This window comes from Calidris pugnax, unplaced genomic scaffold (genome assembly GCF_001431845.1).
Source record: "Calidris pugnax isolate Ruff unplaced genomic scaffold, ASM143184v1 scaffold993, whole genome shotgun sequence".
Classification (NCBI taxonomy): domain Eukaryota; kingdom Metazoa; phylum Chordata; class Aves; order Charadriiformes; family Scolopacidae; genus Calidris; species Calidris pugnax.
Window position 1 is genome coordinate 14,057 of NW_015091638.1, and position 12,835 is coordinate 26,891.

A 12,835-nucleotide genomic window follows, 5' to 3' on the forward strand; every position below is an offset into this window, starting at 1 on the left:
GGCGCGGCGGGCGGCCGCTGCAGCTGACGCTGGCGCTGCTGAAGCCGGACGCCGTGGCGCACCCCCTGGTGCTGGAGGTGAGGGCTGGTCGCACCGCGCCGCCCGGCCCGGCCCAGCTCAGCTCAGCCCGGCCCAGCTCAGCCCGGCCCGGCCCTGGTCTGCCGGTCCGGCTCGGCCCGGGCGTCCTGCGGGGGCTTGCCGCCCGCCCAGCCGCTCTCCTCTGCCCGCAGGCCGTGCACGACACCATCCTCAGCAACCGGTTCCTCATCGTACGCGCCAAGGAGCTGCGCTGCGGACGGGAGGAGAGCCGCCGCTTCTACCGGGAGCACGCCGGTAGGCGGGCCGGGACTCCCACCGGGCAGCAGACCGGCAACGCAGCGCGCTCGGCCGGCGGACAGAGCCGGTGCCGGCGGAGCCGGGCTGTGTGACACGGGCCCTTTCTCCCGCAGGACGATTCTTCTATCAGCGGCTGGTGGAGTTCATGGCCAGGTACCTGCCGCGCCCGCAGCCCGGCTGTGCGGGGCAGGGGAAGGTGGAGCCTTGACTGGCCTGAGCGATGCTTCTGCGCCTGGAGGGTTCCCCCTCGGCAAGGGATGCATCTCGCCGGGAGCTGGTGCTTGTCGTATACCGAGGGAGAAGGCTCTGGGCTCGAGGGTGGACAAATGTCAGGAACCAACTCCGCTGACAACAGTAGTACTTGGTGGGTGGCGTCCCCAAAGGTTGTGGGTACATCACTAGGAGGAGGTCATTCATGCAAATGTTTTACTTCTGAGCCACAGTCTCAGTGTCTAGTGCCATGGCAGGTCTGTATCCCCTCCCAGAAAGCACTGTATGGCAGTTGCACTTACTTGCTTCTTTGCACTTGCTGTATTTATAAGAATGAAAGAGCTATATCCTTATGTAACCTTATCTACTTCTGCTTTTCACTGGTCCTTTTCTCAGTGGCCCTATGTGGGCTTATATCTTGGCCCATGAGAATGCTGTTTCCCTCTGGAGATCCCTGATGGGACCCACCAAAGTATTCCGAGCCCGAAACAGCGTCCCAGACTCCATCCGAGGAGCTTATGGCCTCACTGACACCAGGAATACCACTCATGGCTCAGGTAGACCTGTCCTTGGATAAGCGTTGGGCAAAGACTTAGAGCTCAGGGAGGCGTGAATGATGGTATTTTGTTTGCCTCCCTTCTGGGAGTCAAAGTTCATGATTTGCTCACTTCTGCAGGCTCCACTCACACCTCTCCTGGTGTGACTGAGCCTGGTGCTTTTCTTTATGGCTTCTGCCCTTCCCTTTGGAACACAGCACATATTTGCGGTGCCAGACTGGCACCTCTCATCTTCTTTTCCTCTGTTGTCTAACAGATTCACCAGCATCAGCCAGCAGAGAAATTGCATTTTTCTTCCCAGAGTTCAACGAAGAGCTCTGGTACCAGCAGGAAGAGCCACGTCTGCGCTGCGGGCAGGTGTATTACAATGCAGAGGAGCGTGTTCACTGCGTTGTTGGGGATGAAGGAAGAAAGCTACCCTGACTTACCTGGGGGTATGGTTTACTGACTGTTGGGGTCAGCCCCATAACAAGAGAGAGACAGGGTGTGTTTTTAGGAGTGTGGGGGAGGGAAAGACCTCATGGACGTTACGTTGTGCTACCTGGGATCACGTTATTCATGCAGCATACAGGTGCTGGGGCATTTTAGGAAAAACTTCTCAAGGAGCAGTACTCCTGCCTGATAGGAAGGTCTGGCCTTACAGTTTGCTGGTCCCTCGTGTTTATTTGGGTGTGAGTGGTGCAGGGGAGTTTGTCAGTGGGCTAGTGGAAAGGAGGTTGCTGGTTCCGGGTAGGATATGATTGGTTTTGCTCATAGTAGGCCTCAGATTCTTAATATTTGCTCTGTGCCCACAGCCCCTTAAGAAGAAAAGAGGGGGCGGGAAAGAATATGAGAAAATGCAGCAGTAGGTGGGCAATGTTCTCCCGTCCCGCAGGGATTCTCACCTGCTGGCAGGACCCAGGCTCACCACTGATAGAGGAGTACACCAGGACACAGACTGAAAAAATGCAGCAAGCACAGAACTTGCAGATAATCCTCCCATCAGTTTTTCACTGCAGAATATTTTCCAGACCTTCTTGGGCCTCCAGTCACAACTGGAGTTATGTCAGAGAGCCCCCCTGTAAATTACAGTGTGGTATCACCGAGTGTCTGGTGTCTCTGCTCCTGAAATGTTGCTTGTGGGAGCTCAGGTCCAGGGGTGAGTTGCCTTAACAGAGCCTGTTAGAAGTTGATAAATGAGAAAGTGTTTTCCTAGAGGCACGTGTCAGAACACAAACTAAGCATCCAGTGTGGAAAAATACCTAGTAGTTGCCACCTTGCACCGTGGGTAGTCTCTATTTCTGATAGGAAGCCTTTTCTCTGAAAAAAAAAATCATGTCTTGGGATTTTTATCCTAGGCAAAGGGACCCGTTTTTCTTTGCAGTTAGAAGGGAATGAATGGATTCTGCTGCTTTTGTTGGAAATGACGAGAGCTGTTGTATTCCTCTCTTAGCTCTCTGATGAGAGTGATAATGTTTGTGGTTCCACATATGGAAGGAGAACTGAATTCTGTGGGCTGTATTTCATGTTTATTTGACAGTTTTCATATGCCCTTGTGGGCTCCTGTTGTCCCACAAGATGCACTTCTGTGTGACATGTTTTCAGTAAAGCACTTCTACTACACGGCGTGTTTTCAGTTAAACAATTGGGAGTGGTCAAAAGGCAGTTGAACATTAGGGACAACACAAAAAGGGACCGAGAACACACTGCAGAGACTCGTGTGTATTGACACCCCAGCCTTCTGCTACCTGGCATCACCACACTTCAGCACATAATAACTTGGTTTCTTGGCTGTTTCATCACTTTTCTGTTGTTTTACTGACAGGTTTGAAGAACGTATGGACTGGGAAGGTGCCTTTTCCTGCACAGAAGACACATGGACATGTCCAGTCCACAGCTTGGCAGTTTGGTGGTTGGTGCTGTAGAAAGGCTGACCGAGGACGTGGTTGTTACCCTCACAGTCCAAGACTGCAGTTTAATACTGTGGTACTTCCAGTACTAAGGTGGACACAGTCTTCCCTGAACAGTATTGCTTCTATTTTGCCTCAGATTTTATTTTGTGGCTTCTTTCTCAGGCATCTCTGTCTTCACTGTTGAAAACAACAGGCCTGGTATAAGACCAACGCCATGAATTTTTTATTGTCTTACGACTCCTTCTATATAGCACTGTGAAATAAGATGCATCTTTATGAGATGCACTTAAATCAAAGAGACATATCTCATCTTTATTGTCATTAGCGTTTTACTTCTACACAGTCTTGGGGACACCAGCTACTGAAAAAGGGGTAGATGAAATGCTGAAAGGGAAATACTAAATAGCAGCAGGGCCCCTGGGTGAGTGTGGTCTGAACTAAAGCCATGCTGGGAGGAAGGAGAGCATTGACCTGTCACTCACCCACGTGCCACCCCATATATCCTCTGCAGCTACACCCTGGAGTCCTCACCCGTGATGTCCAGGCTCCACCACATGTGTCACGTGTACCTGAGACACACAAAGCTGTGTGCTGGAAAGGACCTCTAGAGAAGATTGCCTAGTCCAAAATCCCTGCCTCAAAAGAGCATTCCCTCAAGCGGGTCACTCAGGACCTTGTTTTATCACCCTTACAGGAAAAAAAAAAAAAGTTGTGTTTAAGTGAAATTTCTAGTATTTCAGTATTTCAGTTTGTGCCTGTTTTCTCTTGTCTGTTCACTGGATACCACTGGTTTTCTTCATTGCCTCACATCAGGTATTTATACACCTTGATAAACCCCTCTGAGCCTCGATGCTGAACAGTCCCAGCTCTCAGCCTCTCCTCGCATCTCAAATGCTTAAATCTCTTCATCATATTCACGCTTCACTCCGGTTCTACTGTCTCTGACCTCCTCTGGCCCCGCTGCAACAGCTCCAAGTCCTTCTGATGTTGATAGCCCCAGAGGGGCAGAATTTCCACACCCCACCCCCCTCCCCCCCGCCTCACGCTGCTGGGGGTGCAGCCCAGAAGGTGGGGGAGCTTTCTGGGCTCCCAGCGCAGGTTTCCAGCTCATGGCCTGCTTTTCCCCAGTCCCCCAAGCCCTTCCAGGCAGGGCTGCTCCCCACCCCTCCTTCCCCAGCCTGGGCTGCCACTAAACATCAACCTACGTTTCCTGTGCACCCACCCCGCAGAGGGGTCAGGAAGCCGTAGCTCTCGGTAAAAGCCAGGGATATCAAACTGCCCTTCGTGCCCAGAGCAGTCCCTGCCCGTGGCTGTAGCACACACACCTGCTGTAGATCCACTGCCTCAGAGCAGAGTGAGAGTTTGGGCAAGAAGCACAACCGATGGCGCAGTCGATGTCACAGGTGGCTGTGGAACTTCAGCTTTGCGTTTCCTCTTTCAGTAACTTAATGGTTCCCATAAATTTTAGTGTTTTTCAGGTATTTCATATTGACTACTGAAGTACTGTTATATTATTTACCTTTCTCTCTTTTTAACACTTCAGCAATTTTTTTTGTGTATTTTTTCACCTAGAGTGTGAATATTTCAAAGATGGGAAGTCTACATAGAACAAAGATGTTCTTTCTCTGTTTCATTTGACTTCTTCTGCCCTATGATGCAATTGATGACAGCAGCTGTAAACAGCTTCGAAGTTACTGCCCCAGTGACTGCCTCAAACTTTTAATAGCCCGCTTTGTGCCTTGTTTACGAGTCTCACAAGAACGTGCTGGGGAGGGAGTGAGGCTCTGGAGGCTTTTAGTCACTGACACTGAAACCCTGGTGGCATCTTCTCGGTGGGGAGAAGCCTGTGGGGAATGGGCGCCAGCAGACACTGAAAACAAGAAAACTTCTCCCTCGAACTTCAGCCTTCTCTTTAAAGCATCTCGTTTGAAGCGCACTGATTGGGCCCTGGGGCAGAGCTGGTGCCCGAGGCCCAGGAGTGCTGGCTCGGGGCTGTGGGAGGAGGGGGCTGGCCATGGGAAGGGCAGGGGTGGAGATGGGGCCACAGGTCCCGTGCTGTCCAGGAGGCACCAGGGAGCCATCACTAGACAGAAGCACTGCTCGGTGGAGACAGGAAAGACCTTCCTCATTGCTTTCTGAGTACAAGTTGGTCAGGAAGAAAATGTGACCCTGGGGCTGGTGCCAAGGACCCCACTTTCCATTTTCTAGGACTCGCTGTAGGTGTCAGACCTGTCCCCAAACCCTGCAGTGCAGGGATGGATGACACCACCGAGTAAGAAGTCACTTCAGGTTGTGCAATCATGATGTTCAAGTTTGTACACGCTCTTAGCCTGTGACAAACACAAGTGAATCTGGTCAGCTCTGGCCAGTTTTATAGTTGTGAGACCCCCATTGCCTTTTTTTTTCTAAAATATGAACATAAGTGGTCAGTTAAGCTGGATAAAAGCTTTGAGACAATGCAATTTTCTTCAGCCAAAAAATCTCCTTAGCAAGGGTTAGGTAAAAAAAAGTCAGCCAACAATCCATTACCGCTCTCACAAGATGCAGGGTGGGGCTTTTGTCCTATCTTGGGTGGGCCAAACTGGAAATGCCAAATCCTGCTTACTCTTTTTTCTTGCCTGGCAGGTAACAGGAAACTACAGCAACCTATATAAAAAAATGAATAAAATAAAATTAAATCCCAAAGGAAACTTCTTCCCTGAGAAAATCAATGGGAAAAAAACCTGAAATACTGTTCTTACAAAACCTGATGAGATTTTAATTCCAGAAACCAGATTTGTGCTGGTGGAAAGGAGCCCCTGGTCCCAGCCCTGCTCAGAGCAGGACCCATTAGCACAGGTTCCTCGGGGCTGTGGCTGAGTGCTGGGTGTCTCCAAGGACAGAGAGTCCATGGCCTCTCAGGACTGACCTGGTGCCTGATGGAGTTTCCCTGATGTCCAGTGAGGGTGTCTGCTATTGCAGCAGGTGGCATTTTCCTGTCACCATGACACTGTGAGAAAAGTTCATTCCCACCATCTCTCCCCACTCCCATCAGGCAGCTCCAGACACCAGGAAGGTCTCCCTTTTGCCTTCTCCTTTCTGGGCTGAACAAAGCAGTGTCAGCCTCTTCTTGTCCTCTTCTGTGACCTCCATGGGACCTCCTCCAGTATGACAACATCTGGCTGGTACCAGGGAGTTGGAAGCTGAGGACACTCGACCGTATTGATGTCATAGTAAAACAGTGTTATACTATAATCTCTGTTAAGTAAGCCTGAGTGTTACATTTCTGAGTGGCATTTATAAGAAAATCATGCAGAATGTTGCCCAGGGAGATTTTTTTTAAAAGGGATGTTCAGAGGAAAAATAGAACACACCAGTCTGAACTACCGTTTGTGTGAAATCTGTTTGAACTACTGTTTGGGTGACATCTGCAGTGGACAGTGGTTTTAGCACCATCCAAACTGTATCAGTGATAGTCAAAATCACTGAGGGAAAAAACAGCACCAGCCCGTTGCAGCCCGCAGGGAGCAAGGTTGTCGTTAACAAACCACCCAGCACCTGAGCCAAATCTGGCCACAGGAAGCCAGGTCAAATGAGGTTTCCAGCCAGCAGAAGTGTGTGCAGGAAATGCAGAATGAAAGGTGCCTGCTTACCTGTGTCAAAAGAACAGCACCATCAGTGAAGGCAGTGGTGTGTCACCAGGTTTAGGGAGTGGTGGTGAACAGGTCATGCATGGAGGCCAGTGACAAGTAGAGCATTACAGCTACCTGTCCTGGGACCCCTCCTGTTTGACACCTTCATTAGTGACATGAAAGAGATGACAGAGTGCACTCTTGTCAAATTTGCAGGTAATGCATCGAGGGGACCGGCAACACGCTCAGGGACAGGGCTGCCATCCAGATCTGGACAGACTGGAAGGATGAGCCAGAAGAAATCCCATGAAATTCAACAAGGACCAATGCCAAGTCCGGCACTGGGGAAGGAAGAGCCCTTGGCAACAAGACAGTCCAGGGATGCCTGTTCAGGCAGCAGCTCTGCAGAATACCCCCAAGGGACCCTTGGTGGGCAGCAAGCCAGATATGCCATGTGCCCTCTCAGTAAAGGTGGCCACCAGCATCCTGGGCTGTGTGAACAGAAAGAAAGTAGAATGAGGGAAGTCATTATGAGCCTCTACTCAGCACTTGTGAGATCCTATCCGGGTACTGAACAAAGTGATGGGTTCCCCAAAGCAAGAAATACATCAACAAACTCAGAAGAGTTCTGTGAGGAGCCACCAAGATGGTCAGGGCTGGAGCATTTGCAGTGTGAGCAGAGGCTGAGGGAGCTGGGCTTGTTCAGCTGCAGAAGGAATGGCCTTGGGGGGGACAGTGAGCAGCCTCCCAGTGCCTGTGGGGAGGTTACAGTGAAAACAACGCCAGGCTCATCACAATATGGCGTGGAAGGAAGATGAGAGGCAGCAGGGAAAGCCCAGACACCAGGTTTCAAGTTCCTAAGAATCAGAGACTATTCTCAGTTGGAAGGGACCCTCAAGGATCACCGAGTCCAACTCTTGACTCCACGCAGGAGAACCTAAAAGTTAAGCCATATATATAAGCATCATCCAAACACTGCTTGAACACTGACAGACTTAGAGTCATGATCATTTTCCTGGGGAGCTCATTCAAGTGCTTGACCATCCTCTCAGTGAAGAACTTTTCCCTAAGATCCAATCTGAACTTCACCCAGCACAGCTTTAAGCCATTCCCTCATGTTTTATCACTAGACAACAGAGATAAATCAGCATCTCCTTCTCCACTCCCCCTCATGAGGAAGTTGTAAACAGCAACGAGGTCTCCTCCAAGCTCAACAAACCTAGTATCCTCACCTGCTCCTCCATCTTTGTTGTGTTCCTTTGGACACAATCTAATATTTCTATGTTCTTCTTACATTGTGGATCCCAAAACTGCACACAGTACTTAAAGCAGAGTTAAGTACAGTGGGACAATCACTTCTTTCAACCACCTAGCTGTACCCCAGGATACAGCCAGCCCTTTTGGCCACTAGAACATGTTGTTGACTCACATTGAGCTTACCATCAACCAAAACTCCCAGAGGTTTCAGACCTGGAAGTTTAAGGGGTTTTCTTCCACCTGGAGGTAAGAAACAACAGTCACTCTGAGGATCAGTAAGTAATGGAGCAGGGTCTCAGAGGGATCTCTGGCCTTAGACAGATACAGCCCAGAGAAGATTTACCTGACCATGGAGCTGGCTGTGCTTTGGGTTGGATCCAGCAAGCAGATTCCTGACACCCTGAACACCATGAATTGCACTGTTTTCCTTGTCTCTGCATCCTAAAGGAGGAATTTATGCACATGTGGAGACCATTAATGGTGAACTGGCGGTGTTGCTGTAATGAGCCGTGGTACAAGTGATGCTGGTTTTGGCTTGAGAACAAATCCTTGAGCTGGAAGAATGCATCTCTCCAAACACGTAGGGAAACGTGAGTTGGAGAAGTTCCCAGTTTTGCAACAGCACACTTGTTTTTTGGGAAGTGCAACATTATGCTTGGAGCAGGTAAGAGCCCTGCACCCAGTTAAGAGTGATTTCTAGAAGTGATGAGCACTTAAAGGAACTGGGCCCAATTCCTGTGGTTACACCCCCAAATTTAGGCATTTGGTTTAAAAATCAACTCCCTTAACAAATTCAAGGAGATTTGATTTCCTCACTGGGCCCCAAAGGCTGTGTTTGATATGACTTAGTAGACCTGAGGAGGATACAAACATTGATATTTCTTCTCATAAAGGCTGCCCTGAAGACATTACCACAGAAAATAGACATGGATTAGCAGAACTGAACACCAAGTTTGTGGCATCTGGCAAGACTTCCATATCTTTTAATATTTGTGCCAAATGTTAATGGTCTCAGCAAAGCCCTATTTCAATTATCATTGCGGAAGGGGGTTTCTACGAGTGCTGACAGTGTGTGCCTTGGTCTAAAACCCTGGGAGAGCAGCCAGGTTACAACGGAATGCCACGCTGCTGAGTTCCCGCGTGAAAGAAGGAAGTGTTCATCACTGCCAGAAGAGAAAGCTGTAATTTTGTAAACTTGAAGCAAATGGCTGTGTCACAAAGTTCTTCTTTGTGGTTCTTCTACCCCATCAGCCCAGCTTCCCTAAAAACACACCCTTAGACATTGAAGGCTCTTAATTACCTCTAATTCAGTTTTTACAACTTCAGACATCCTCTCCAACATGAATTTTCCCCTCCTTGAGGCAGCAGATCCCTCTGGTGTCTGTGCTGACCGTCCACACAGGGTGTTCCTTCCCCCGCAGGGCTGTTGTCAATGCTTTCCCTACTTTCCAAATGAGGACAGAACCATAGCATCTCAGAACTCGATGTTGTCAGGGACCTCAGCCATCACCTGGTCCAACCTTTCTTGGCAAAACCACAGTCTAGACAAGGTGTCCCAGCTCCCTGTCTTGCTGAACCTTAAGTATCCAATGTCAGCTCCTCAACTCCTGAAGTTTCAGCTACTGAGATTATTATAGGATCAGCTCCTGTTCATCAGGAAACAGAGGTTGTAAAAGACTTCAATAAAGCAATTCTCTATTCCTGCTGTAGAAACAATCATATCTCAGGCTTCACCTCTAGACTCGCTCCCTGCTGCAGTCGTCACATTTCCTGGGTTCCCCACTTCACATTTCTGGGGCATGAAGTGGTGAACTCCAGCCAAATCTGCTGTTTTTGTTGGGAACAGCTCCAGGCTCAGAGCAGGCAGCGCTCATCCTGTGTAAGTCCACGTCATCCTGCTGCCCAGCTCTTCAAGAACTCACAGGACCCTACGTGGTGCCTTAACTAAGTCCAGTCAGAGCTGCTGCCAGATCACAGTCCCACCATGGCCTTGTCCTCTCCTAGTCCCCTGGACCACACTCTCTACTCCAGAGAGCCCTGTGCAGCCCAGGCAGGGTGGCCATGGCTGTTGTAGCTGGTGGGAGCACAGATGCGGCCCAGATGCCACACAGTCACTTTATGGCTGTGTTGCCCACAGGTTTGTTGCTGTAAGCATGGCCCATGGCCAGCGCTCCTCACTGCTGGCATGGGCCAATGTAGGCACCTCACAGCCCTAAACCGGATGACTCAGGGTCATAAAGAAGGACTTAGAGCATGGGGACTGCAGGTCTCAGCCAGGCACCCTCCTGTGGTCCAGAGCCCTGGCATGGTTGGGTGTGCTGAAGCCCAGGCTCCCCAAAAGCTGCCATGGGGCTGGAGCAGAAGGTCAGGGCTGGAGACCTCTGCCTGGTCTGCAGTGGGCAGAGCCTGGAGCAGAACAGGAGGTCGAGGTGGGTCCTGTGCCAGGAGATCTTTGTCCTGTGGGCTTGGATCCTGCTTGCGCAGGCTGACTGGGGGAATGCTCCTCCACTCCTTGCGCCTACCACTGAACAGGAGCTACCACTGGAAGCCTCTCCCCCAGGGCCCTTGCTGGGTTAAAAGCCTCTCCCCCACCGCAAGTCTGGAGGACACACAGGCTCTTCCTCACACAGGTAAGACAAACCTGACAGCACCCGTGGCCATTGCTAGTTCTTCCCTCTTAGTAAGTACTGGATGCCATCCACTGTCTGCCCTTGGACCAGGAGGTAAGGGAGGGCAGGACCCCCCACCATGGTGGAGCAGGGTCTCATTCATGGTGGGACCCTCACAGGGGTCCCCATTGGCACTCTGCCTAGGGGCAAACCCAGTACTGCTGCCCAGGGCTCCATGTGAGCAGGCTGTGGCTGCTGGTGATGTCTCAAACAAGAAATCCAGTCCTTTTCAGGATAAATAATCCTGTTATTGCTGGCTCCCTCAGTTCAGCCATCACCTCAAACTGGGACTGGACCATACCTCCCATGGCTCTGTGCTCTGGGCTACCTGGTCTGCTTACCTGAGTGCAGATGGGATGTGGTAGCTTGGTGAGGAAAGCCACATCCTCCTGCAGGAGCAGCGCTGGCTTCCCTGGGTGGGCATGGAGCACATCTGGCCTCCTGAAGGAGGAAGGAGGACATAATGCACCCCAGAACCCTGGAGCTGTCCCGGCGTGCACAGTGGCAGTGTAAGGGACCCTGCTTTGGGGACTGCACCGGGGCTGAGCTGGGTCTCAGGCCAGTGCATCACCATCAAAGGGGCACCTTCCTCCTCCCAGGGGAGCTGCCTCCCTAGCGCTGGTGGCATTAGTGCTCCCTCTCTGCCCCCGTCCAGCCTTTCTTGACTGGTCAGCAGTGGGAAAAGGTGAGCTGCACTGGGAAATACTTGGTTATTAGTTAAACATTAGTTACCGGGTGAAATCAGTGTGAGTGTGAGAGAGAGGAAAGGAGCTGAGGCAAGGTGGAGACTCTTTCAAGGCTCATTCCTGTGCAGTCCAAGGGAGAAGGAGAGATTTTCCTACCTTGTCTCCTTATTTCATTGTGTACAGCATGTCTGAGGACAAAGGGCTTAAATCTGGCATTTCTTGCCATGTGGCGGTGTCCATTGACATTGTCCCAGACCACAGTGAAAAATTATGGTCATTCCTCTGCTTGACTCCTGTGCCTGAAGTGCAGCCCTGTAGCTTTGTGCCCAATCCAGCCTGAAGTTGTTGGCAAGGGGAGACCACCATCTGCACCTCTCCGGCACTCGAGCAATGGCTCAAGATTTCCAGAACATCGGATGGTGTAGTCCTTATGTACCTGTCCAATGTATGCAAAATCACTGATTAAAAAACCCCAAACTATTAAAGAATACGTTGATCTGGGAGATTGCTGGAGACCTTCACCAGTCAGTGGTGAAGCTCTTAATATTAAAATTAAAAAAAAAAAAAGTTCAAAAATTGGAGAGCAAAAGAGAAATTAATCAGAACTTAGCTCTTCTACTTAGCAAACACCGATATTCATCACCATGCACAAGTAGAAGCAAAGAGAAAATACTGTTAGAACTGAGGGTCCTTTTCTGGAAGGGAAAGACCTGAAAATTATGGACGAGACAGAGCTGACAGTTGAGCAGTTCTAACAGGAGAAAAATAACACCACTTCACACGTTAACAGTGACAGTTTCTTGTGGTGAGTAGCTATAAGAAAAAACTCCCAACAAAAGCAGTGAATTCTCAGTTGCTCAATGCTTTAAAATCATGACGGGTATGTAGATACATTGGACAGAGAAATTAACAACAGATTAATGAGTCTAAAGCAAGGGTACCAACATGAAATTTAACTGTGTTGTCTAATCCTGTGAAGAAACATGACAATTAACCTCAGTTGCTAAAAATGCATCTATATAGAGGAAAGGAATGTTTTCTCTCTTCTGCTCATATTCACCTTGGTCTTCTATAATGGCGATGGGCCCCTGCATAGCCATCAGGTGACATTTTGATGTTTAGTAATGGAGAGTGACACGAGTTGATGGCACACCTGGAACACTGCTGAACCCTGAGTGCAGGAGGTTTGCTGGAGTTACCTGTAAGGAAAAGCGGCTTGAGCTCCTGGCACTGGGGCAGACCTTGTTCCAAAGCATACGATATCTGAGTCAGAATAGCCTGGAACTAAATCCTTGCGTTCGGTGATGTGCAATCCTCCCTTGCTCCCCAGCCATACCCCAGTACTGTTAGTGAGAACCTGCCCAGAAGCCAGCACTGGTCCCACCACAGCTCCTGGCAAACCCTTGCTCAGCGAGGGCTGGTACAGCAGCCAGTTACCTTATGCTCTGATTCAGGGGTAGCTTAGTGCTGACATCTACTGAAACAACTGAATGGAGCCAAAGGAAAAGCTGCAGAGAGAGAATAGGATTCTATTATGTACAGCCGCAAGACCACCCATGGTTCCCCAGTGTGCCCTGTATTGTCACAGCCAGCCTGCCTCGATGCTTTCCAGCCGTT

The 12,835-nt window shown here is 50.1% G+C and overlaps 1 protein-coding gene across 1 annotated transcript; it reads left to right on the plus strand.

The window, feature by feature from the left end:
* Positions 1 to 5: 5 nt before the first annotated feature.
* Positions 6 to 3,720, plus strand: NME6 (NME/NM23 nucleoside diphosphate kinase 6; the record flags this gene model as incomplete). Its single annotated transcript, XM_014961855.1, has 6 exons — positions 6 to 77; positions 231 to 333; positions 450 to 489; positions 943 to 1,103; positions 1,360 to 1,537; positions 2,908 to 3,720. Coding segments are annotated over 5 exons (543 nt in total), but the record flags the coding sequence as incomplete, so codon positions are not given.
* Positions 3,721 to 12,835: the final 9,115 nt, after the last annotated feature.